At 40.3% G+C, this 25,936-nt stretch overlaps 3 protein-coding genes across 3 annotated transcripts in view; 2 read left to right on the forward strand and 1 right to left on the reverse strand.

The window, feature by feature from the left end:
* The window catches only part of DNTT (DNA nucleotidylexotransferase), a 158,321-nt gene extending 146,456 nt beyond the window's left edge, over positions 1 to 11,865 (forward strand). Inside the window, exon 11 of the mRNA XM_050959508.1 lies at positions 10,138 to 11,865. Coding sequence (XP_050815465.1) covers positions 10,138 to 10,224 — 87 coding nt within the window. The 3' untranslated portion in view covers positions 10,225 to 11,865. The remainder of the gene's footprint in view (positions 1 to 10,137) is intronic.
* LOC127054065 (uncharacterized) overlaps positions 1 to 25,936 on the reverse strand; it is a 193,565-nt gene that overhangs the window by 18,641 nt on the left and 148,988 nt on the right. The window lies entirely within an intron of this gene.
* LOC127054524 (uncharacterized) overlaps positions 1 to 25,936 on the forward strand; it is a 266,838-nt gene that overhangs the window by 16,386 nt on the left and 224,516 nt on the right. The window lies entirely within an intron of this gene.

Raw genomic sequence — 25,936 nt, forward strand, 5'->3', positions numbered from 1 at the left:
CCCTTAAATGAGAATTGCAGTGAGTGAATAGATAATTTATAGATATTTATATTTCTGTCAGTGGTGAGGATGCTATTTGGACAAGGGAGGGCAGATAGAGAACAAATAACCGAACAGCCTTGCACTTTTGCTCTAACCAATCACTCATGGTCTAATGTTTAAATTGTAGATCTTTGAAGATGTCAGTGTGTTACTCCTGTAACTTGCCATTTAATGCACTGGCCTTTCACATCTGGATAAGTAGTTTCAAATCTCAAAGACTGCAAGGTCTTTGTTTAGTTCTGAATAGATATTGTAAAGGGATCAAACTGACATATCTTGGAAGATATATTCATAGTAAAGTGACAGAGGGTGTGCAAATTGCTGTGCAAGATACATTTGAGCTGCATTATAGTATCCTAGGGAGACCATGTTTTCCCAAAGGCCTGGTCTACACTACTGGGTTAGGTCGAATTTAGCTGTCTTAGATCGATTTAAAAATGACTGCATCAGCACAACCAACCCTGTTCCATCGACCTAAAGGGCTCTTAAAATTGACTTCTGTACTCCTCCCCAATGAGGGGAGTAGTGCTAAAATCGACCTTGCTGGGTCAAATTTGGGGTAGTGCGGACGCAAATCAACGGTATTACCCTCTGGGAGCTATCCCAGAGTGCTCCATTGTGACCGCTCTGGATAGCACTTTGAACTCCAGTGCACTAGACAGGTACACAGGAAAAGCCCCGGGAACTTTTTAATGTAATTTCCTGTTTGGTCAGCATGGCGAACTCAGCAGCACAGGTGACCATGCCATCCCCCCAGAATCGTAGGCTGTAGAACGTTTCTACGCTCCCCCTATCATCTCCGTCCCTGAGGTTATTGTAGATTAGAAGGTGAAAAAAAGCACTCACGATGACATGTTTTCTGAGCTCATGCAGTCCTTCTGCACTGATAGGACACAGCTTAATGCATGGAGGCATTCAGTGGCAGAGGCCAGGAAAGAATTAAGTGAGCAGGAAGTGAGGAGGCAGGACATGATGCTGAGGCTGTTGTGGGAGCAAATGGACATGATGAAGCATTTGTTGGGGGAGCAAATGGACATGATGAAGTGTCTGTTGGAGCTGCAGGAAAGCCAAAAAGAGCACAGACCCCCGCTGCATCCGCTGTATAACCGCCTACCCTCCTCCCCATGTTCCACAGCCACTCCATTCCAGAGGATGGCCCAAGCAACAGAAGGCTGTCATTCAAACAGTTTGATTTTTAGTGTGGCTACAATAATCAATGTGGCCTTGTCCTTCTCTCCTCCCCCCTCACAACCAGGTTACCTTGTCCGTTATCTCATTTTTCTTTTTAATTAAGAAAGAAAGAATGCATAGTTTCAAAACAATAGTTACTTTATTTTGAAAGGGGGGAGGTTGGTTGGCTTACAGGAAATTAAAATCAACAAAGGGGGCGGGTTTGCATCAAGCAGAAACACATACAACTGTCATACCAAAGGCTGGCCAGTCATGAAACTGGTTTTCAAAGCCTCTCTGATGCTCAGCGTGCCTTGCTGTGCTCTTCTAATTGCCCTGGTGTCTGGCTGCTCAAAATTGGATGCCAGGTGATTTGCCTCAACCTCCCACCCCGCCATAAACATCTCCCCTTACTCTCACAGATCTTATGGAACACACAGCAAGCGGCAATAGCAATGGGAATGTTGGTTGCACTGAGGTCTGACCAACAGCACCGATGTCCAAAGGCACATTCTACCACCATTCTGCACTTGCTCAGCCTATAGTTGAACTGCTCCTTACTATTGTCCAGGCTTCATGAGCCATGGGAGCAATGGGTAGGCTGGGGTAGGTGCAACCACGTGGTACTGCCAGGAGAGCAGCCTGAGGCAAAAGGCTCTAGCTTGCATGATATTCCAGGCAGGACTGAATCTCCATGAGATGAAACTTAAAGAGAATGACCTGGAGTCTCTGGCTCCCATTCAGTGCTCTAAGAGGAGGATGGCCATGTCTGTCCTTGTGCCCCTGATCGACTTCACTGAGGAGGATTCCAAGGAGCCCTCCCAGAACAGCAGTACCATGTCTGCCAGCAGCACCCAGGAGGACCAGAACAGATCCCCTGAGCTCATCGCTGGGGAGCAGGAGAGCAGAGTTGGAGGGGAGGTGGTGGAGCCATACACCATGCCCTGGAGGCTGCTAGGAGCCAGGCAGGGAAGACATTCCCAGAACCCTCTGCCAAGCTACATGTCTGACGAGGACAGGTACCAGTCCTACTGCTGCAAAGGCAAGGAGCTGCTGCAGGTGCTTCTGTGTCAAATGCTTGGAGGTCCTGGTAGGGCAAGGTACCTTGGCCAAGGCAAAAGAGCAAGAGCCCTGGAGCTGTTACATATGTCAACCACAGAAGAGCTATGGGGTGTTACAGCACCAACCGGACTGGAATGTACGGCTGCAGGACTTCTTCACCAGCGACAAAGGACAGGAATATAATGCACCTAAAATCTAAAAAGACCCGTACATTTCCCAGAGTCACTACCCTTGATAACAGAACATCAATGATTGCTGGCTACTTGGATCACAGCAACCCCCACAGTAGACTTGCCCATAACAGTGGTGACGGTGAGCTGAGCGAGCTCAATGCTTGCCATGGTATGGCGTCTGCACAGGTAACCCAGGAAAAAAGGCACAAAATGATTGTCTGCCGTTGCTTTCGCAGAGGGAGAGGCGACTGACAACATGTACAAAACCACCCGCAACAATGTTTTTGCCCCATCAGGCATTGGGAGCTTAACCCAGCATTCTAATGGGTAGTGGAGACTACGGGAACTGTGGAATAGCTACCCACTGTGCACCACTCCGTATGTCAATGCTAGCCATGGTAGTGAGAACACACTCCACCAACTTAATGCGCTTAGGGGGGACATATGCAATCGACTGTGTAAAATCAATTTCTAAAAATCGACTTCTATAGCATCGACCTAATTTCGTAGTGTAGACATACCCAAAGGGGAAAATGGGACAAAACTGGTTTGAAAATAGCTCATTTCCAAGCACACTGAGCAGTAGACTCCCAGGTTTGTAAATGGCAGTCCATCTACATTTTTCTATCTATTCATTTGTTACTGTCTTGCTTACTCCCACTGTGATGACTCAAGTAGTGCTGGAGCTGTTATGAGTATATTGTCTGCCTGGTATTTATCCAATATATTGAAAATACTGTAAAAATAGTAATAATTATGCTGCCAATTAAATTTAACTTTTTAATTTTTAAAATGAATGGAAATGTGTACTAATTAAGTTAATGTAGGTAGATGTCACATACCACCTTGTACATGAAAATTACTGAGTGTAAATCAGGTTTAAATGAGAAAATCACTAAGAACGCTATACGCAAGAGTTTCTCATTTCAGAATATGTAAGCATTTTGGGATACAAAGGGAAGACTGGAATGAGTAAATGCATGATATTCTCTGATGCACACCTAAAAGTCAAAGCTAGGCTAAACACTGCATATTTTCTTTGCAATTTGCTACACTATTCTCAAAAATATTTCTTCTGTTTTTCCTCCACAATCTGCTCAGTAAAAAAAAGTATGTGAGAACCAGATCTTTCATAGACCTCAAAGCCTAGGGCCTCAAGGGGTCTTGTATCCCAGTTGGCATTCTGCCTCCACCTTCTCCATATTTTATAGGTTCCATGGGATAATGTAACCCAATACTGTGCCCATTGCATTTTTACAGGACTAATAGTTTCAGCAGCTATAGAGCCAATGCTACCTTAATTGTAGGAAAAATGAGGTATGGGACCAGATGCTTCACTCTGAGAAAGATCTTGGCTGTATAAGCCAAGCAAGATCAAGTATGAGACTCCCAAATATATTGAAGGGTAATGGTGAGGGGCAGTATGTGTAGTTTAAAATAAGAGCTGATGGCTTTTTGGTGGCCTATGTGAACCAAGCTGGTGGTCTTAGTCTACTGTTTTCTAAGGAACTAGGGTCTAATCCTCATCATGGATGGTATTATCATCTTAATTAGCAGTACCTCTGATAAGCCAATTAGTTAAATAATGGGTACAGAAAAAATGAACATCTGATCCTTCCACCAGATGACTCCTGTTCAGGATTAAGGAAAGCAAGTGAGGAATGTGTGAGAGCTTACTCTGAGGACCTCACTTTCCAGTGCTGTTAGTTTGACATCTTTTGCAAGAACTAAATCCACTTTTATTAATTGGATGATGTGTGTTGGGTGCTATGAAATTGTAAGTGCTAGGTGGGTATTTTATGAGTTAAGTCGTGGCATACAAGCTCACTTCTGAACTGCTGAGATGGGAAACAATCTGAGGTAAAGTCCTATAGTGAGGGATGTTTATCTTATGTAACATTTTCTAGTACCTCTTTTGCTCAGTATTTTTACTCTATGTTATTTATAATAATAGTGAGATGTACTGGTAGGTTTGCATGGAACAGATGTGAATTTGTGTCTATTTTGAATGCTACCTGAGTGAACGCAGTTGACAGGTCAGGGTGTCTTTGCAATGACTACAACCTATTAGAAATAGAAGACCAGGTAAAGAATCATAATCTCATGCCAGATATTCAAGGACAACACTGTATGTTTGTGCCTTAAACCCTTTTACAAAACTTGCACTCTTAAAAAGTAACTCATACAAGCATCTAACTAGCTTAGTATAACTGAAATTGTGGGTTTCTTATAAGCTAGACCTATTGGACAGTATCTACAGGCAGGTTTTAATTTGAATATTTTAGAAAGTCCTTTGCTTTCTATTTGTATAAAAACTATTTTCCACATGGTGATCTTCACCAATCTCTGCTTTCTTTGGACCATCTTACCCTTCTACCTGTATTGTATTGGATGAATTCCCCCTTACATGCTGACGATAGGGTGGCCAGATGTCCCAATTGTATAGGGACAATCCCGATTGTTGGGTCTTTTCTTATATAGGCTCCTATCCCTCCCATCCCGATTTTTCGCATTTGCTGTCTGGTCACCCCAGCTGAGGAACTAGTAGGTCTGTATATGTGTTGGCCTAGCCAAGAGACTGGACAAAAAAAGGTTAATATTACATACAAAAGTTCTCTATAAAATGGAAGAAGGAAGTTGTGAGCCACAGATATGGAAAGAACCAGAATGCTTTATAACTCTTCATGTTATTTAAATGATATCTATAACCCCCTGCAAAAATTGCCTCTCATTCCCAAAAGCAGCACACCCATATGATTTATTTAACTAATACTATAATTCTTATTTAGATATTGATGTTTTTGTCTAGCTGGTTTCATAGAATTAAATGAGTTTTAAAAAGGTAATAATAAAAATAGCATGACATCTGATTGAACTTTGGGAATCAGGAATTAGGAAATCATCAAATAGTGCTTCACAATTTATAAAAGATCTTATTGATCATTAATGCCAAAATGAAAAATAAGAAGTAGCAATTCACACAAGAAAACATTTGGAAGGTAGATTAATCTGCATTAAGTGTAGTTAATGGTCATGTTTGCAACCACAATTTTAATATTTTCCATCCACTGGAATAACAGAATTGATCAAATGGGATAAGAGGCAAGAGATATCAGCTGCTACAACCCATTGTTTTTTGTAAGTTTAATTGATGATGATTATGATGATTGGGAATGCAGCTTGGTTCTGTTGAACTTTGGTAAAAAGCTGCAAAAAATTCATAAGAAGACAGGCAGTTCATTATTTACTACTTCTGAGCAAAAAGGAGTGTGTGAGGGAGCTGGGGGGAGACCCAGGGGTAGGGGAAAAACAAAAAGGAAAAGAACAGGGTTGATTGCTGATTGTAATAATCAAATATGTATCATTGTATTAGTTCAGTACAGATTGACAAAGAGGCAGCATAATAGGTTATGATTTACATTAATACCACTCAAACAGCTAAAGTAGTTGGCAGGTACCAACTAGAGATTCATTTAGAGACATGGGCTGTAGCTACTAAGAACAGTTGTCAGCATCAACTTCTTGTATTAAAAAATTCCTGTCAAGCAAATGAGATGAGTAGTACTCATAAACATGCTATTTCTGTAAGTAGGGTGAGAGAACAAACTTAAAAGTGCAATTCTATTGTGCAACAGAAATGGCAAGTAGTTTGAGGTCCAGAAGACATGAAGTGCTTCCACTAAAGACCATCCATAACAGATGGCCACACATTTTAAGAACACATCTCGGGTTTCTGCAATTATTCATGGATGTTTAAAAAAAAATCATCCAAGTCCCATCCTCCCACATGGAGGCGGAAAAATATCATTATTTTGCCTGCTTTTTGATTTTTTAATTGGATGATTTTATCAGTTTGTTAAACTGAAAAATCTTTATTATACAGTCAAAACACAGTGCACTCAGCATTTATGTAAAAATTAATATTTGATCATCTTAATCTATTGTGAGACAGTGCTGCAGATATGCTGTGATCCATTCATGTTTTCCTCTCTTCCATTATCCACAAGTGAGTGACAAAATCCTGCCTTTTAGAAATAACTCAATAAAGAGAGAAAGGAGACAAGTAGGCTTAGGAAAATGTGCATTCCTCCAATTACCACGATCATCAGCATACCTAGTTGGTTACCCTCCCACATTTCAAATAATAGTGGATGGTAGGTGCCACTAGGTTTTTGACGTTATTCCCAGAAGTACTGCAGCAGCCCAGAAAGTAGTGCTGTTGCTTGGAAATGTGTTGCAGTTTTGGAAGGCTGCACACCTGATGTTTTGTAACTCAGTTGTAATATATCATTTTCTGGAGAAGAAATATTTGGGATGCCATTATAGTATTGGGCGAAGATTTAAGGGATACTTAAGGTGTTCTCATTTTGTTGTCTTCTTAGATTTTGTCTTTTCTGTCATTTCTACATTTCCCCCATATGGGAAAGAATATCTTTTTCTAATGAGGTTTTTTTGTATCTCTCTCGCATATTTCAGAACATAAGATTTAAACTAAATTTAAAAAGTAATGGAATGTAATGGGCTTGTGTTTGAAAAGTAGCCTCTGTTATCGCAGATACAATTTTTAATATAATTAAAATTGATGCTTGATAATTGCTGCATATTTATACTGTAGAAAATAGATTTCCAACTCTGTGCCTGTGGGCACCTTGCCAGTGTTTGGATGTTTTATATGCTATAAACTTCACATGCAAAAATTGGAGGTTGGACAATCCCCCTCCCCCATTAAAAATCAGGACTCCATGCTTCTTCTTCTTATTAAAACAAAAACAAGTGTCAAGCTTCTTCCATTAGAAGCAATGGGCTTGTGTTTGAAAAGTAGCCTCTGTTATTGCAGATATAATTTTTAACTTATAATTAAAATTGATGCTTGATAATTGCTGCATATTTATACTGTAGAAAATAGATTTCCAACTCTGTGCCTGTGGGCACCTTGCCAGTGTTTGGATGTTTTATATGCTATAAACTTCACATGCAAAAATTGGAGGTTGGACAGTCCTCCTCCCCCATTAAAAATCAGGACTCCATGCTTCTTCTTCTTATTAAAACAAAAATGAGTATCAAGCTTCTTCCATTTGGAGCAAAAGAAATCTCTGAACCAGTGGGCCAAATCCTTCCCTTGAGTTTTAACATAGAGTATCAGGGTTGGAAGGGACCTCAGGAGATCATCTAATCCAACCCTCTACTCAAAGCAGGGCTAATCCCCAGACAGGTTTTTGCCTCATATTTCTAAGTGCCCCCTCAAGCATGAGCTCACAACCCTGGGTTTAGTAGGCCAATGCTCAAACCGCTGACCTATCCCTCCTCCCCTGTAACTTACTTGCAAAGGATATCTCCTTAGACATACAGACATAGTTATGTTATGAGGTAAACAATTCTACATACCTTGTGAAGTTTTGTTACCATTATGTACAAATCATGAACCATCAATATACATAGTACTAGGTCTAAACCGGGGAAAGCGTTATTGAAATCAATGGATCTACATCTGTTTACACCAGGGCCAAATGTAAAGCCAGTGGAAAGGCTGCCACTGTCTTCAATGGGCTTTGGATCAGGCCCATAGTGCAGTGCAATTGGTACACAAACATTCCCAGTAACAAAACTGTGGAATAAAGACCAAATAATTGGATTACATGACTTAACCAAGTAGATCCCATGCCTGGTAGGAACCAGTGTAGACAGGCTGCACCAGGAAAATAGAGACCAACAAAAAGTAAATGGGTTTAAAGAGATCTGGCTATAAAATTTTGTGCACAGTTTCTAAAAATATCTATATATTCAAAATTATATACAGTTAATATAGAATAAATACTTACTATTTATTTAATAGAGCATAAATGAGTGTTAATTAGACTGTCTGGATGTTTGCACATTAAGATAAGTTTATGTTTCCAGTTCAGAAAAATGTTAAACACATGTTACACACTGTTACACAATGTGACAGTAATTTGCTGAGAGAGAAATGACTTAGGTTCCTTGAATAGGTTCAACTGCAAACTGAGAGAACTTTACATAAATACCTTGTTAGTAGGTTGATAATTTTGAAATGGTGAAATGGGAACCACATATCTTTTCCCCTTTTGAGTTCACTGAAACTTTAAAGGATTATAGTTTCATTCTTAAGTGTCTAACTTCTGCCATTTGATTTAGCCCTCACAACCTTTCTAGAACATTGAACTGTCTCATTCTGTTCTATAGTCCTGCAAAACAGCTGTTAAGAAAGTTGCTAGTTTGACTGACCTGGCTGTTGAAGCTGATCTGTGTCAAAGAAATATGGGCCCAAGCTGCAAAAATTGGATCCAGATCTTAATTTCAAACACCCCAACAATGAAAGTGTTGCACTTAGACTTTGATTCAGTTGGATCTATGCTGAAGGTAGGACCCAACTGAAATATGGAACACATTCAAGTTTGGGTGCTCAATTCTCCAATGAGCAAAGCTTGGGCACCAGAAAGGGTGGGGCTGACAGGGACCCTATTGTAGCTCCCTGATTCTGTTTTACCTGGCCCTGGCATGACTGAAAGTTGCATAGGCCTAACTTTAAACTGTGCTGATGGTGTAAACCTTTTATGAGCAAAGAATCCAGGTGTGGAGAAATCTTGCTCTTCCACACTCCCTACCCTTCCTTCTCTTCCCCAGATCTCGTCCTAGTCTTTCATCCCTACCCCCCTGTGTGCCCCTTCCCCCCATTGTGTTCTCCAGCCAGGTTAAGTTCATTTTGCCCTTGCAAAATGAACTTGGTGGACCAGAGACTCTGGCCCTGGATTCTTAATGGACCCAAAGTTTGAGGTTCAGATCTGGGGTTCTGATTAAAGCACATCTGAACTATACAGCACTCCCAGGTGATAGTGGTAACTTCTTCAAAGATGGGGTCCACACTATATTTTAATGTTCATCTGCACTGCAAGCTTTGTATCTTTAACTGATACAGCACCACAGTTATGAAAACAATACACAACTACCACTTAGCTGTCCATACCACTTAGCTGTCAGATTTTCTAGTTTTCTTTCTTTAAAGAGTAAATGCTTACTCCTGGTTTCTGTGCCAGCATGTTACAATACAATATAAAATACCCATATGTGAAAGCAAATGTGAATTTTATGGTAACAACTTTACTGGGGAAAAATTCTAACTGGAGCTGCCTAGTCCCACAAAATTTCCAGCCCAGTTTTCCAGGCACATGACATTTCTTTGTATAAGTAATGGGAATTAGGAAGGCTCTGACATGCTGAGTTTTGCCCATAATTAGTGTAACTGTGTGGAATTGGCTTGAACACATCTTTTGAGAATAGTGCTATTTTCATATATATGACACTGATGAGCTTATTAGGAAAGTCGAACCTGGAGGAAAACCTTAACTTTCATTTAAAAAATGAAGTCCTAATCCTTATGCAGTTAGCCTTGAAATGTAAATCAGCACAAAAAGATGTAAACTAGTCACTGGGGTTGAAAGCAACAAGCAGTTTGGCTCCACTTTTGCAGGATAAGGAATCAATCTGCTTACCGTCTCCCACATTCTGAGGTCATCACTGTGCAGATTGATGTGGTAATAGAAAAAAGAGTTGCTTATGGGTGGGAGTGAGGGTGGAGAAGGCAAAAAATGACTAACCTAAGTTTCAAAAAGCAAACACATTAATTTAAATAATCAAAAATGATCATACTAACCTTTCCCCCCTCCCTTTACAGAGGATATTTCTCAAAGCCAAAAGTGAGGAAGAAATTTTTGCACATCTTGGCTTGGATTACCTTGAACCATGGGAAAGGAATGCGTAAAAAGATTTGCCAATGTTCTTTCATCAGTTCACAGCTGTGGTAATCTTACAGTTTTTATTAGTGCTCATCATTGTAGTATCTTTCTGAATTAGCTATCTATGTGACAAGTGTAAATGTGTCTTTATTAGTGATTAAATTATTAGTTAGAATTCATTATAGATACTGATGTTTTTTGTGCTCCTAGAAAGAATACCTGTTTAAGCCCCAAAAGCTTCTGTTCCTGAGCTGTGCAGTAGGCAGAGCTTGAGTTACCAGTGTTACTCCAATTTTATGCTGATGGATTTGCACTATAACCACTGGAATAAAACTATAAAGTATTGCAGTAGTGAGTCAGAGTGTAAATATACACTTGACCGAGCTCGTGGTGGACTTACAGTCAACTCAACTACTCTTTGCTGTCTGTCTGTTTGTGAAACAATATCTTTTGACTGCCACATCCACTCAATTCCAACATTCCAGGCAATGTTCTAGGTACTAATGGCTTCAACCCTATTGATTTTGGGGGGAAATCAGAAAACCAAAAGCGTGGACACATGGAGCTTCTGCCATGTGATTAGTACAGTTACCACTTCAAGCATCTCTGCAATTGTTTATGGATCAAGCAACAAGTTTGATAGCACCAATTAGCACCTTCCATCTTAACACCTGTCAACATCTTCCAGCATGACAACAGTCCATCTCATTTCTGCCTATCCTCCCAACAGAGTTTAACATATTGACACCCAAAATTACTTTTCTGCCAGACAAGTCTGCTTTCTCCTAGACAAGTCTGCTTTCTGCATTACTATGCTGATACATGAAACACCTTCCATTGTGTTTTGCATCATGATGCTGACACTTAAACAGCAATGGGATTTTTCAATCCTAGTGCAAGAGAATAAAAGCTACAGTTGCTCATCTAAATACAATTCTTAATTCAGGGCAAAATTAATCAGAAATTATACTTTAGGATTGTGCCATTTCTGCATACTTCATACCACAAGAGGAATTATTTAACATCCTGGTTTCTGCATAAAGAAGTGTTTGCAACTGATAACTCCCATCTTGCCTGCATATGCATTTCTCTCAGTTATGTCACCTGGAGGAGCATGTATGTCAAATGGAGTTATAGCAGACATGCCAACTCTTGTGATTTCAAAGAAAATTAAGCCTGAGTTGTACAAGGAGATTTTGGCAAACCAGTAAAGTGCCTGAAACGACTACGGCTTATTGCTAAAAGCAGCCTAGTCAGCTGTCTCATCTTGACCAAGGCAGGAGGGGAGGAGGTTTGGGGTGCCACAGAAAGGGCAGCATGACTCTGCATCCTTCCTGGTAAGAATTGTGTTGAAGTGGCTGATACATGCATTTTTGAAGAGCAGGATGTGCCCCAGGAATGTCTAGTGGGGCCTCAAGGCTGCAAACTCTGGAAAAACCCACACCCGGTTAATCAATAATCAGAAGGAGCCTCTTGCTTGACCATTGAAACTGCCTACTTAACAAGCTTTCTTTAAGGGACATGTCATTCTATTACTATTGTATAAATAAGGAGAAAAAGTTTGAGGCAGTTGGACTCTTTTTGGACTCGTTTGGACTCTCCCTCTGGATACATCTTGCGGTCCCCACCTGCAGATGGAAGATTTGGCCACAGGAAGCCTGCCACTGTGTCACTCGAGAGCCACACATAGCTTTGGTAATTATCAAGAGTTGGAGGTGTTTTACTAACCTGTTGCGGATGTGTGTAAGTGCTTGAGACTAAGTAAATTTTAGCTTTACGTGAAAGCACTCTTGTGTTGTCCTGTTTGTGCCAGCCATCTATCGGTCAGACAGCCGTGTCTCCCCTGATTTATTTCCTGACACCACCTTGCACAGAGTAAAAGTTACCAAGAGCTTTGGGTTGAAAGCACCCCGGGTAACAGAGTCATTATCTTGCTATAGAACTCTGAAATGTCAGGATTTTTTCCCCAGCCATGCTGAAAAAAGAATCCTGACATTTGAGAGTTCTATCCTGAGATCATGAGTCAGGCTTAATAATTTTACTGAGAAATCACTGCCAGCCCTAGTGGCTGGGGCTCCCGTTATCAGTCAGCTCTGGAGCTGACAGGGCTGACAGCAAGAGACCCTCCTCAAGGGGACACTAGGATACTGGGGCTCCCGCTGTCAGCCACATGTGTGACCTGAGAACATCTTAAAGGCTCAGAAACCAGAAGGGAAATAGACCCCATATTTTATTGGTTTAAAAATCAAAAGGATTTTTTTTAACGTCATGATTTTTGGGGGGTCTGACTCATGATTTTCCAATGGTGAGGTTGGCAACACTGCAGCTCCCCTAACATTGAAGAAAACATAGCATCAGTTTGGTTCCCTTTTTCTGAGACGTTTTATCATTTGGTACATGGAAAATGAATATATTTCTTGCAAAAAATGACTAGCTGAAATAACTGAGATTCACAGTGAATTTGAGAGTTACAAAAATTACTATTAGTGAATGAGGTTCTAATTCTTTGGTGAGGTTCTCTGATTTCAGTTATACAGGAGTCAGACTCGATGATCATGATGGTCCCTTCTGGCCTTCAGATATATGAAGAAGGTAATACCTGCTATTCACACTTGTATATGAGGAGCAGCTATCCTAATTACTACCATAGCGTCCACCTTCTTGTAACACAGGACAACATAAATTAGGGAGTGAGCTAGAACATTTAAGGTGGTACCGTACATTGAATGGTTGCAATGGCAGAAGGATGAGGCCCAGAAAAGGTGAGTTACAATGGACCTCAGGCTGTGACTGGGCCCAACTAGTAGGAGAAGTGGGGGTGAAGTCAGAAGATGAAGTATGTGCTGTTAGGTTTCAGAGTAGCAGCTGTGTTAGTCTGTATCCGCAAAAAGAACAGAAGTACTTGTGGCACCTTAGAGACTAATAAATTTATTTGAGCATAAGCTTTCGTGGGCTACAGCCCACTTCATCGGATGCATAGAATGAGACATATAGTGAGGAGATATGTATACACACACAGAGAACATGAAAAGATGGGAGTTGTCCTACCAACTTTAAGAGGCTAATTAATTAAGAAAAAAAACTTTTGTAATCAAGATAGCCCATTACAGAGAGTTTGACAAGAGGTTTGAGAATACTTAACATGGGGAAGTTCAATGGCTCAGCCATTACACACATTGAATCTATTTCACCTTTCCTTTTCTCCACTCCACTTCACTCCGTCCCCCCTTCGGAGGTCTCGGCAGCTGCCGGCAGTGCTCCTCCTCAGCCCCCCATCCCTACAGGGTGTTGTGTGTGCATGAGCTGCAGGTGGGGGGGTGAGGAGAGAGGGTCCCTCATCCTTGAGAAACTTTACACAAGTGAAAAAGTTTTCCAGACCAGTAGTAGCAGATCACTGAAACTGTTCAAGGGCCATTAAAGTTGTAATGAAGCCATTTAACAGGCATTTGCCAATGCCCAGGAAGTCTTTGGCCACATTCAGCTGGTTTTATTTTGTAGGAAAATGTGTTATTGGGGTTAAAAACAGTTTCCAAAGGACCATCAGTTATTCTCTGTACCCAGCAGAAGTATTTTTGTCTAACCTCGCTCAAGGAGGAGCTGACATAGCCAGTGAGTTTATTTCTTGATCTAGTGGTTTTATTCAAACCCACTTTAAGTAAACAACTCTGGCAGGAAATTCTGTGTAAGAAAAGTTATTAAACTACTGCCCTAATGCAGGCTGTCAGTGACAAACATTTTTTCAAAAGGAGAGATTAGGCTTCAGTTTAGCGCAGGTACCCTGGTTTTTCCTCTCTCTATACTGTATACACCAAACTCCCTGCCACACAGAGGAAAATCCATCTGGCAATTGATCTCTAGCTGTTGCCTGTTCCGTTCCCTTGGGGAATGTTATTAGTGCTTTAAGGTGAAAAGGGGGGAGGGTTTCATGGGGGAGGGCAGCAGCAGGGTGAGGATGTGAGCAGCGAGCCAGCTGCATGGCAGATGGGGGGGCCTGGTGGGGGGATGAGGAGGCAAGCAGGGGAGGAGGTCAGTGGAGGGGGGGAACCTTGCAGCCAGGGTGTGAAAAGGTGAGTGGTGAGTCAGCTGCAGGCAAGGGCAGGGCCTGGGACAGAGCAAGGGTGGAGTGTGAGCGGGGCTGTGAGCGGAAGAGGTGGGACAAGAAGCTAGCCTCCTCCAGGGGAAGTTTCACCCACCACCCATGCTCAGCACCTTATAAGATTGGGCCCTTAATTAAGAAAGGGAGAGGTCAAGAGGGAGAATCACAATGGAACAGGTTAAAGAAAACAAAATCTAGATTGCATATTCTGATCAAGACAGCTGCTGCCATCTCCCTGCTAGTGGAACTGTTGGAGCCATTGGTAATAATTCATGTGAACTCATGATGGACAGGGGAGGTCCAGGGGATTGGAAAAGGAGAAACGCTTTTAAAAAGGTAGACCTGTGTTTATGAAGGGAGGCGGGGAAGACAGAATTTCAGATCAGTAATCGTAATATGTAATAAATTGCTAGGATGATTAATAGACTTTATTTTTTTAAGCACCTAGAAAAAAATAAAGTGATAAATCATGGGTAACTTAGGTTCATCAAAAACAAATCATACCACACTAATCAAGTGTTAGAGTCCCTGGCGGTTGTTTTACAAATGTCTGTCCTTGCTTCCATGCCAAAGCAATTTGGCAAGGGGCAGGGAGGCTGTGTGGGAAAGGAGAAGGATAGTAATTTTTATAAGCTTCTGAGGTTTAACAGTTGATCAGTGACTCTGCCTCTGGGAAAACCAAAAGATTTACAAAGCAAAGTTAAAATAAGAGTAAAATCATTATACATTTAATCATTTTCATATAATTCAGATAATTTTTAATGCTGTCAAATATCCAGAAATATCTGATGTAATGTTTACCAGCAATAAACATAGTTTCATTTCCCACATTCTTTAGGCATTGTTCTGTTATAATGACAGATATATGAAGAAAAAATATTTGTAAAGTAAATTATTGCTCCAAATTGTCTCTTTCAATCCTTTTAAAGCTATCCTAATAGCAATGACCAATGTCAGGGGATGTCTTACTTAGGTTATAGGTAACAGCACCAGTGAACCAGAATGAGCAATCTATGGTGATGTAGGAGGAGCTTGGCTGTCTCAATGACTCTCCACAGAATCTTGAAAACAGACGACGTAGCTCTTTGTACAGATTACATTATATATAAATAAACTCAGCAGTGCACAAGCTTTCTGATGCTGAGACTGTTCTGCTAACTTGTCAGAATCCTGTAAACTATCCATAATTTGTGTGTGAATGGATACACACACACACACTATTTTTTTTTAAATAAAAATCTGCATAGTCCCATGCCTCAGCTTCCTGAGCTCTGTAAAGCTGTGTTTTACATTGTACTCAAACCCTGATTTCATTTCTGTCAGAACTGCTGGATAATATAATACTTTTAGGTTACGGGAGGTTTTCCTCTTATTCACAGAGTTCTGTACGCATGTGAAATGGAATCTCCCACCTAGAGTATATGGGCTGTTCTCCCCATGGCATACTTTGTTCCATCAGCTGCAGTTAAATTAATATACTCCTGGGGCAAAAATGTTCAGTGAGGACAATGAAGAATCCCATAAAGAAATAAAGACTGAGGCATTGAACAGCTTTGCAAGGACAAATTCCTGTCTGAATGGCTGTTGGTACAATAATATTCCAAAATCAGCCACTGCTACTGGTTTTGCTCACTGGCAGTAAATAACTTGTAATTCGAGTGCAGGGCAGCTAATTAGCTGAGGTGTAGTTTTTTTTACTATAAATCATTCTAATAAGATGGACTAACTAGTGATTGCCTGGCTGCATTTGTGCATCAGGCACCTTTTATTTTGATCAGCTTGCATAGATACAGTATGTCTTAGCTAATCAGGTAGTTCCTCAGGAACAGCACCATTCAGCTCTGTGATGGGTTGCCCCCCTTCAAGGTGCCATTTGGCATGCAGAGATGCCACTGAGGCTGCCTGTTCTGCCAGCGTGGGCCCCCTTTAACCTGACTTGCTGAGCCAGGCTCTTAAGCCTCCTCTTGCACACACACAGGCAAGGCCATACCTACCTGCAGAAAGACACAGACTCTGATAACAACTCTGGGAAACCTAAGCTTAAGGACTTGCCCCAGCACTCAGATGCCCTCCTCCCTTGGAGTGCAGAACCAAAGGTTTATTGTCTTGCACTATATAGAAAAATCTACACAGTGCAAGCCCCTAAAAATTCACTCTCTTCCTCAATATGAAAAGAGATATGCATACCTTCTTGACCCCTGCCCCAGTTAGAAATTGCACAAACTGGGTTTAATAATAAACCAAACAAATGTATTAACTATAAAAGGCAGAGTTTAAGTGATTATAATGGATAGCAAACAGAACAAAGCAGATTACTAAGCAAATTAAAGCATGCAAACTAAGCTGGATTCACTAAAGAAATTGACTACAGATAGTAATTTCTCACCCTAAATGTTGTCACAGGCAGATTACAGAGATTCTTGAAAGCCAACTGCACTGGCCTGCAGCTTGAAACTTCAGGTATTATTACTAACAGGTTAGACATCCTTCCAGCCTGGGCTCAACTCTTCCCAGTTCAGTTCTTGTTTCCAGGTGTTTCCCAGTTACTCTTTGGGCAAGGAGGCAGAAGAGAACCATGATGATGTCACTCCTCTGCCTTATATAATATTTGTATGTGGTGGGAACCCTTTGCCTTCCAGTGGAAAAACACTGGCATTCCAAGGTGGGGTCCAGTAACAGGTGACAGTCACATGTCTCTGCAGAGTCATAACAGCCATTAGTTGCAGGCTGTTTGGAGCATCCACAGAAATACTAAACTTGTTCACAGTCCATTGTCTTTCTGATGGGCCATCAGCCCTGTCTGGCTTTTTCATTGTTGTACCTGAAAGGCTAGTTGTGGTTGTCACCCAAAGTAGTAGATACATGGTCAATATTCCTAACTTCAGATACAGAAATGATACGTGCATACAAACTGGATAATCACACTGGGTAAATCGTACCCTTTCCCCTTATCAGATTCCCAGTTTGATCAGTTCCATTTTTTTAACGGAAGGTTTAACCGTTGCAGTGTGGAATTGTAGGGGCCTCAAGAACCCTCTATAGAATCATAGAACTGGGAAGGGACCTTGAGAGGACATCTAGTCCAGTCTCCTGCTCTCATGGAAGGACTAAATATTATCTAGACCAGGGATTCTCAAACTTTAGTATCAGTGACACCTTTCACATAGTAAGAATCTGAGTGCAACCCCCCTTATAAATTAAATACACTTTTTGATATATTTAACATCATTATAAACGCTGGAGGCAAAGCAGGGTTTGGGGTGGAGGCTGACAGCTTTTGACCCCCTATGTAATAACCTCACACCCCCAGAGGGGTCCTGACCCCCACTTTGAGAACCCCGGATCTAGACCATTCCTGACAGGTGTTTGTCTAACCTGCTCTTAAAAAAGATCTCCAGTGATGGAGATTCCACAAACTCCCTAGACAATTTATTCCAGTGCTTAACCACCCTGACAGGAAGTTTTTCCTAATGTCCAACCTAAACCTCCCTAGCTGCAATTTAAGCCCATTGCTTGTTATCCTATCCTCAGCAGTTAAGAAGAACCTGTCTTTGGCTGTAACTAATACCTGACTCTTGAGAAAAAAGGTAACTGTCCCCCATCCTGCACAACAGTCTCCCCTCCATAATCTTCCAATCCAGTTATGGATTGCTATATTGTACACAAGAGGCCAGTATTGCCTGGTGGATGAGCAAGGGTTAATAAGAAATCCTTTATTATATAAAACAAACAACATCCTTCTACCACCATCCTCTCAGCTCCTGCTCAAGGAGTTTCCTAATCACTCACAACACAGATCAATCCAGAATACTTTTTGGCCTAAGGCTATCTACTAAAGTCAAATTATTTCTGTTCCAATATCACCTCACTCAATGTCAAAGCACTACTAGAAAAAGTTCTACTTCATTCAGTCCTCTTGAAAATCCCTCATTTAAAAAAAATAAAAAAAATCTATCTTCTGTCCGTAAGTGTAAAAGACAATGCAGAAAATCTAACTCCATCCTTTAATTCAATATTCCCCAATAAATTAAGATGTTTTAAATTTTAACTGGTTACATGGACAATCTACATTACCTGACTAATAAACTACATGTCCCAGGAGTTCATTGAGTGGAAGTCAAAGGTCAGAATACTCTCCAGCTAAAACCACTACTGTTTGCAGCCAAGTGTTGTCATTAGTAAGAGAAGTCTAGCTGTGAAGACACCATGGGTGAGTACTAAGGTTACTAGTTTCACTTGCTCATGTAGGTATTTAAGCAAACAAAGTAGTTACAAAGAAAACCATAACGAAGTTACCTTTTAAATGTTGCATAAACTAGAACCTGGCTCTCCCAGGGGTAGTCAGCACAAGCTTTATTTATAAATTACCCCTTTGCAGACTGGTCTGCTCAAAACAACATGAGGGTTCAAAAGGACTTCTTGAAGGAATAAGCTTTACAACTCCTTTTCCATTATGCTTTCATATCATATGGGACAAACTTTCATCTAAAGGCAACTCAAGGCCATTCATTACGACAAGCAAACAAAAACCCACTTACAGCAGGTGTTAGGAGGAGTGGAGGACCCCCTAATTCACCCATTGGTATACATGCACATATCTGACATCTCTTCTGTACTGAGTTTCTCTCATCTGCAATGACTTTTCCTTGCTAGGACATTATTCATTAACACCAAAAAGAAATAAAATAGCAGACAAGGTAATTTCAAATGAATACAAGTAATGCAGGCTGTATTCCTGTTGCAATGGGTCTCAATACTACTGGTTCAATGTCAGCTCTTGATTGTAAATTGGATGATGTATAATATAGAAAAAAAATGATGCCAACTGTTTGGAAGGTCAACTATCAACCTTTATAGCATGTATGTTAACATTTGAAGTATACATTCTGTAAGACTGCTTCCTATCCTGCACTGGTTTTATGCTTGTATACCAATACCAAGTTCAAAGACGTTATTCTTCATTTACACCATTGTAAGCAAAAGTAGAATCCTGTATTAAATTTAGGCCCCAGCCTTCAATCTGATCAACATAGTCTGAGCTTTGACCCTGGATGGAGCCCTGTTGACTTTAGTTGGACTCCACATGGATACAAAAGTCCACCTACACAGGTCCTACTGCGGGGTCAGATTCCTGAGATCCTATGTTCCTGGGGGCAGATATTGTTCATTCTGTTTTTCTTCTAGTATAGAGCTAGTCAGCAAATAACATAATGAAACATGGCACATAACTATTAGCATAAGACCTACTACCTCAAAAGGGTGAGATGCAGAGAAGGAAGCTTAGTTTTTTTGATGGTGAAAATATGAACCAGGGTTGTATATAGGTCATGGATATCATCAACAAGTTGAGCTTTTTGAAAATACTGCAAACTACTCTGTCACATGACTGTGTTTAGGGAAATCCTCTATGAAAGGCACCAAAATGAGACAGACTCTGTGGATAAGTGGGCCTCTTAACTAAGACTGTTAGCAACAGATGGCTGCTTTGACAATCGGGATGACATGATAAAGGAGTGAATTTAAATACCTACACAACCCAAATAAGTGCAAGAAAAGTGCCTCCAAGAAGACACTTTAGATTTAGACTCAGCTTCAAAGGTCATATGAAATTATTATCAAACAAAGAATTACAATATGTTAAAAAAGAAGGACAAACCAAAAAGAAATATTCTTTAGAAATAAGAGAACAAACCAAACCCATGCATGAAACCTATCAACAGTGCAACGAATATTGCAGTGATACCTGTCCAAGAGAAATTAGAGCAAGAGCCTCTGAGAAATGTGGTAAGTCACTTGGTAAGAGTAGGCAGTGTCCTGTGCTCAGCAACATGAGCTTAGTTTTTGGCACATGAAGCCACTGTGCTAGAGCCTGGAAAATCTGATCAGCAGTGATGTAAAGGATTGGACAAATTAGCCACACACAAATGGATGAGAATAGTGAAGACAGATGATGATGAACTATTATTAGCTACATGTGTCAAAGATCAGGGTGTAATATTTGTAAAACAATAACTGAGGTCTGCAAGATGTGTAATTTTAAAGCAGATTTGGGAGTTCAAATAAACTGCATTACATTAATGGAGTTCAAGAAAAATAAATGGAATAAAATCCCACTGCATGATGAAAAAGCTATCTCAATGGGCCTGTGATGTACCAGGCAGGCAGGAAGGAAGGGTTAAGGAGTTGCTCTGGATTGGAATGGCCCCACTGTACTGCACCTGCAAGTCATGTCAGAAGTGGAGGAGGAATTCAAACAAGGGAGAAGCTCAACTCAGAGGCAGTCAGTCACGCAGGGAAAATAGACTCCTAGTCATCCCAGCTCCCAGGAGAAGCCTGATAGAGGACAGAGCCTGCTCCCTTGCCCGAAAAAAGGTCCAGGTTCCCTGAGGCAAAAGTGGGCTGGACCATATTCCTTCTGGTAGCTAATCAGTAGACTTTGAGAAAGACTAGGCTTGTTCAAGGCCTCTCTGAAGGAAAAGACGCTGGCATTGACTGCATATTTCCTTTTCCTTTGTTTGTTTTTCTGCTCCTACTTTGTTTGTTCATTCCTCTGCTGGAACCCTGGAAGAGGTAAATATGCAGAGAGACTGGGGTGGGAGGGCTGAGACTCTGCTCCTGTGGCAGGACTACTGGGTGTTCCCATCAGAGCGACTGGAGCTGGAGTGAGTACACAATCTTGTGATACCCCAAGGGTAGATTTACCAGAACTCTAACAGGGCCATTAGTGACAAATCACCACTATGAGAGAACTGATGCTTCATAAACATCTACTTTGTAGCTGATATAACTACTTCAGCACTAGTTGTAATACAAAGAAAGAGACATAATTAAAGTTGTTCTTAACATAGCTGAAAGTTTAGAAAGAGGTATTGTCATAACAAGACAATTTTCTAAAGTCTAGGAGTCTGGCAGAGGCTTACCCCATACACTTTCAAAAGAATAATGGCTTAGGTAAGTAATACTTGCCCTTAGAAAAGTTGCTAATGGTGGGTGGATGGGAGGGGAGAGTAGTAATTCCATGATTTGCAGTTTCATGTCACCTAGCCGCTGCCTGGTATTGGACTGTGATTAGGGTGACTAGATAGCAAGTGTGAAAAATCAGGACCGAGGGTGGGGAGGTAATAGGAGCCTATATAAGAAAAAGACCCCAAAATCGGGACTGTCCCTACAACATTGGGACATCTGGTCACCCTAGCTATGATTGATTCGTTTGTATGATGAGGTTTTTGTTCTCATTTACACAGCATGATGCAAACATTATGCTTGTGAGACAGAAGGCCTGATTCTGTTCTAATTTATGCTGCCATTTCACCAGCAGAACTCCATTGTCTTCAGTGGAGTATTTCCTCACTTTTGCCAGGGGAAGAGCCAAATGAGACCCAGAATGCCTGTGTGGGAGTGAATACAATACAGGAAATAACCTGCAGTTATCTAGTTTCTCTGAAAACTATGCAAGGGATGTACAAAAGTATGCAAGGGAACTACAAAAGATCAGCAAAGAAACTTGGGCAGAGAATTCAGTTATATGAAAACGAGTGGGCACTGGAATACCCTAGGGATGGGCAAGGTACAAAACCCTGCATAGAACAGAGTGCATATTTTACAGGAATTCTGAATACTTTGTATGGGCTTTTGGATTTTAAAATACCAAACTAATGAACAAGTTAATAAAAGCTGTGGTCTCACTCTGAAACAACAGAGTAATTCTTTGTTCAAAAGTGATCCAGATCAGAAACAGTCAAGGTATTGGCTTTATAACTGACAGTAAGGTAGCACACTGTCAGACATCATTGCACTTATGCTGGTATGCGCTGCATGGGAAAATTATCATCATTGCTCTTCTCTGAGAAGAACTAGACTTGACAGGGAATTTTTTGACAAAACATTTTTTCAGCAGAAAATGCAGCTTCATTGAAATGGAAACTTTTTGTGGAGACATACTGGCTTGGCCTAAACTTTAGTTGGGAAGGTTCCTCAGGTCCCAGATGCAATGTCAGGTCAAAGCTAAAGAGGGTAGACCCACCCAGAATAACAGTAGCATTCACCTATGAGATCCAAATTCAAGTCACTACTCTGCCAAGTCAGAGCAGAGATTTGAATGTGGATCTTTCACATCTCAGACATGTTTCGCAAGCACTGCAGAGTCAATCTCTTCTGTTGGGGCTTTTCTATTTTGTATAAATAATTAAATATTCATTGGGCCAAGGAGAGACTGAGTCAATAGCCTGATGGTTAGGGCTCTCAGAGACTTGAACCTAGGTTTTTCACATCCCAGCTGAGTGCTCTAACCACTGGGCTATTGGTCTTCCTAAAGTAGGGGGGGGGACTTTCTTTTTTTGTGAAAAATTTCCAATGCAGAACAAAAACAAATGAAAAAACATCAATGTTTTTCACAAAACAGAATTCTCGGTTTTTGGCCAGCCCTAATAACAACACAAGACTGGCTTCTGGAACGTCTTTTGAAAGCAATTCCTGTCTTCTAAATTGTTAAGGGTGTTGACTACTTAATAAATGCAAACAGAATAATCACACATATGTTAAATGAAGGTGGAAACAAAAATGCTCCCTTTTATTCTCCATTGTTTTACTGCAGGTATTGGGCTAAATTCTACATTCGATTATGCCTAGGCAACCGAGAGCAGAACTTGATCCAATGACTGCATTAACAAATTAACTTAGTTTTATGAAGATGCTAAAAAGGATGATACTTCCATTGCTATTGCTATTAAAAATGTCTTAGCAAAACACAAAACTCAGTTTACTGAATGCATTAGCATTCATGACTGATAATGCAAACGTGAATTATGTCATGGTACACTCAGTATACCATCTGCTCCACAAAGAAAAACAGCTGTTAGTAAATGTAAACTGCAGAGCTTACGTGGTACGCAATATGTTCAAATGCTATATGGAATAAGTAAATTGGATGTTGTCAATTTATTGTGTTAAAAGTATTCAACTACTTTCTTAAGTCTGCAAAAGGAAGAGCTCAGCTGCAAGTATTTTTGAGATGATGGAGAAAATTATTATGCCATGTCCCATCCAGATGGCTTTTGCTGAAGCCAGCCATTGACAGATTGCTGCAGTCATCATCTGTAGTTATGAGATGCTTCAGAAGCATGGACATAGATGAATGTGCTGTTCTATGGTAGGGGGTTCTGTGCTTGAATCGTCATGATTCTGATGACACTGCATTTTGTGTTGACATTAATGAAATTGCTTGAAAAACGTTGCTTAAATATTTGCTGAATTTTTGATTGCACACTTCTGAGCTCTGATTTTGTCAAAGCTAGTATGATGGAAGTCTGTAGGGTAATGAGTAATTTTAAGAGTAGATCACAGAAATGCTATAATTTGTGGGAGTAGAGTGGGACTAAATAAGAGTAAGGAAGGTATTTTTGCTTTCCTGTGTTTAAATACTTCAATAAATGATTCAAGAAAGGCAATGTCATGTGCCACTTGCGAAAGTGGCAACATCTGAACTAGTCATTACTTTCCTGTTTATATTGCCAATATCATGATCATGAAACATTAAATTTCATATGTATGAATGATATAAAAGATCTTTACATCCCAATTACTGTGAATACTTAAATGTATATAGAACTTTATATTTTCAAAGTTGTACATTAATGCAATTTTGGTAAACAAATTGATGATTTTGAATGAAAAAGACCTTGCAAAACATCTTGAATTTAATGCTTTTTTATCTAGAGTATCCAGATCCTGTTCAAACAGTCAATGGACTTCCCTGAATTAATTTCTATGACCAGACCAGACCAGATGATCACAATGGTACCATCTGGCCCTTATAATCTATGAAATCTTTAAAGTCTTATAACTACCTGGTCTCTTCAGCAAAGAATGGATTTTGCTTTTGGCTTGCAGTTCAAGCTTCAAGCTGGGGCTACAGTTCTCATACTTTCTCAAAGAGAAGAGTGTCAGTGACATCATTTTCTGGACCATATATGCATTCTTTTGTATGACATACAGCCCATCCCTGCGTATCTTGTGGAATCTACACAACACAAAGGGGAAACAGGGTAACAATCCAGCTGTTAAAATCAAATCTCTAAAATAGAAAGTTCCTGTAAAAATTGAGGATTTTAGTTTGGCTTTAAATTGGAAAGAGGAGTAGTTACTTTTTAGTACTATTAGAAAGGAAAAAAACATATAATCTCTATCTAATCAAAGACAAACTGTTACCACTAGTGGTGGTTTGGAGGTTCAGTTTGAGTAAGCATTTAAAATTGTTAATGCTTATTTTTAATCTCACGAAAGGTTTTGTGTTTCCCTAAGGCTCTCTCACTGGAGCACTTCAGTAGCCTGCAGGTCAAGTCTCCACATGGCATTTCAGTAGCCTTTCCCACTCCTCTCAGTTCACTGTTCTTTTTCTTCAGCCCTCCAATATGTTCTTGTTCACTTTCAGCTCATATCTAGAGTGGGGCAGAGTCTGCAAAAACTGTATTTGCAAATAAAAAACATGAATTCCCATCAGTGCTATTTGCAACCCTCTTCAAACATTTTTCTCTCACATTTGTGTGAGCAAAACTTTTTTGGTGGGGTTGTTCACAAGAATGTTGGTGGAAAGTGAAAGTCTCCCAAACACTGTGGCAATGTGTTTGCATCAGATAATAAAAGTATCAGTATCTGGTCAGAGAACAGACATGATAATATATGACTTAAGTGACTGATCACATGACATGAACAACAAATAATTAATAACAAATACTCAAAGCAGTTGATGCAGTGAATAGTTGTGTGAAATACACAAGATCAAATTTTTCATATAACACATTTGTCATATGACTAGCATACTTGTAAAAATGTACTCTGTGAATAATTAGAAAACAGAAAAAGGCTGAATAGATGGAATAAATTGTTTGTTATATATAGTTCACCTACCTCTAGCCACAATCCTTTCCTAGGACCTGGCTCCTTCCTCGTAAGCTGTGAGTCCTCCAGGAGCCCACTGCTCTGTCAGTACTGTTGTGCCATATGTCTTTTCCTGAAGCTTCAATTGTGTATTTTGCGTATTGCTAAAATAAGGTTTTGCACGCTTTGGAGCTGACTGGGGCATGTGCTTGACCATATAGTCTGTCTAAAAGCATTATAAGCTTAAAAATATATTTATCTCTCTGCTGAACAAATACTGATAAACTACATTGTTGAACATAAATAGAATACAAAATACCAGGGATGATATAAACAGCGGAATTTTAGATTAGCTGCAATTTGCCAGTAATGAGCTTAGGAAATGCAGCCAGCTTTACAATGATCTTGGAAGTAATACAAGCATAGACTCAAGGTATCAATAGATAATATCCAGATAACAGAAAAAGTGAACTCTTTTTCCTAGGTAAAATAGGTGGGTAATAGAGCCTCAACTATCAATCCTAAATCCAAAAGTTCTCCTCTGCTTTAATGCTTGGACTTCGTGAAAGATATACCACTGACCACACGCCGAAGAACAAAAAGGTAATATAGCTAAACATCACCAGGAGCCCATAAGGATAGCTTTTGCTTTTTCTGTCAAGTTTAGATGCAAAATATTGCAACTCATCCAGCAGCAGAGATCCGACAAACAATGCAACAACAATGAAAATGCCTCAGAGACAGAAAGTGTTGAAGAAAGATATAGC

The sequence above is a fragment of the Gopherus flavomarginatus genome, chromosome 6 (genome assembly GCF_025201925.1).
Source record: "Gopherus flavomarginatus isolate rGopFla2 chromosome 6, rGopFla2.mat.asm, whole genome shotgun sequence".
Taxonomy (NCBI): Eukaryota; Metazoa; Chordata; order Testudines; family Testudinidae; genus Gopherus; species Gopherus flavomarginatus.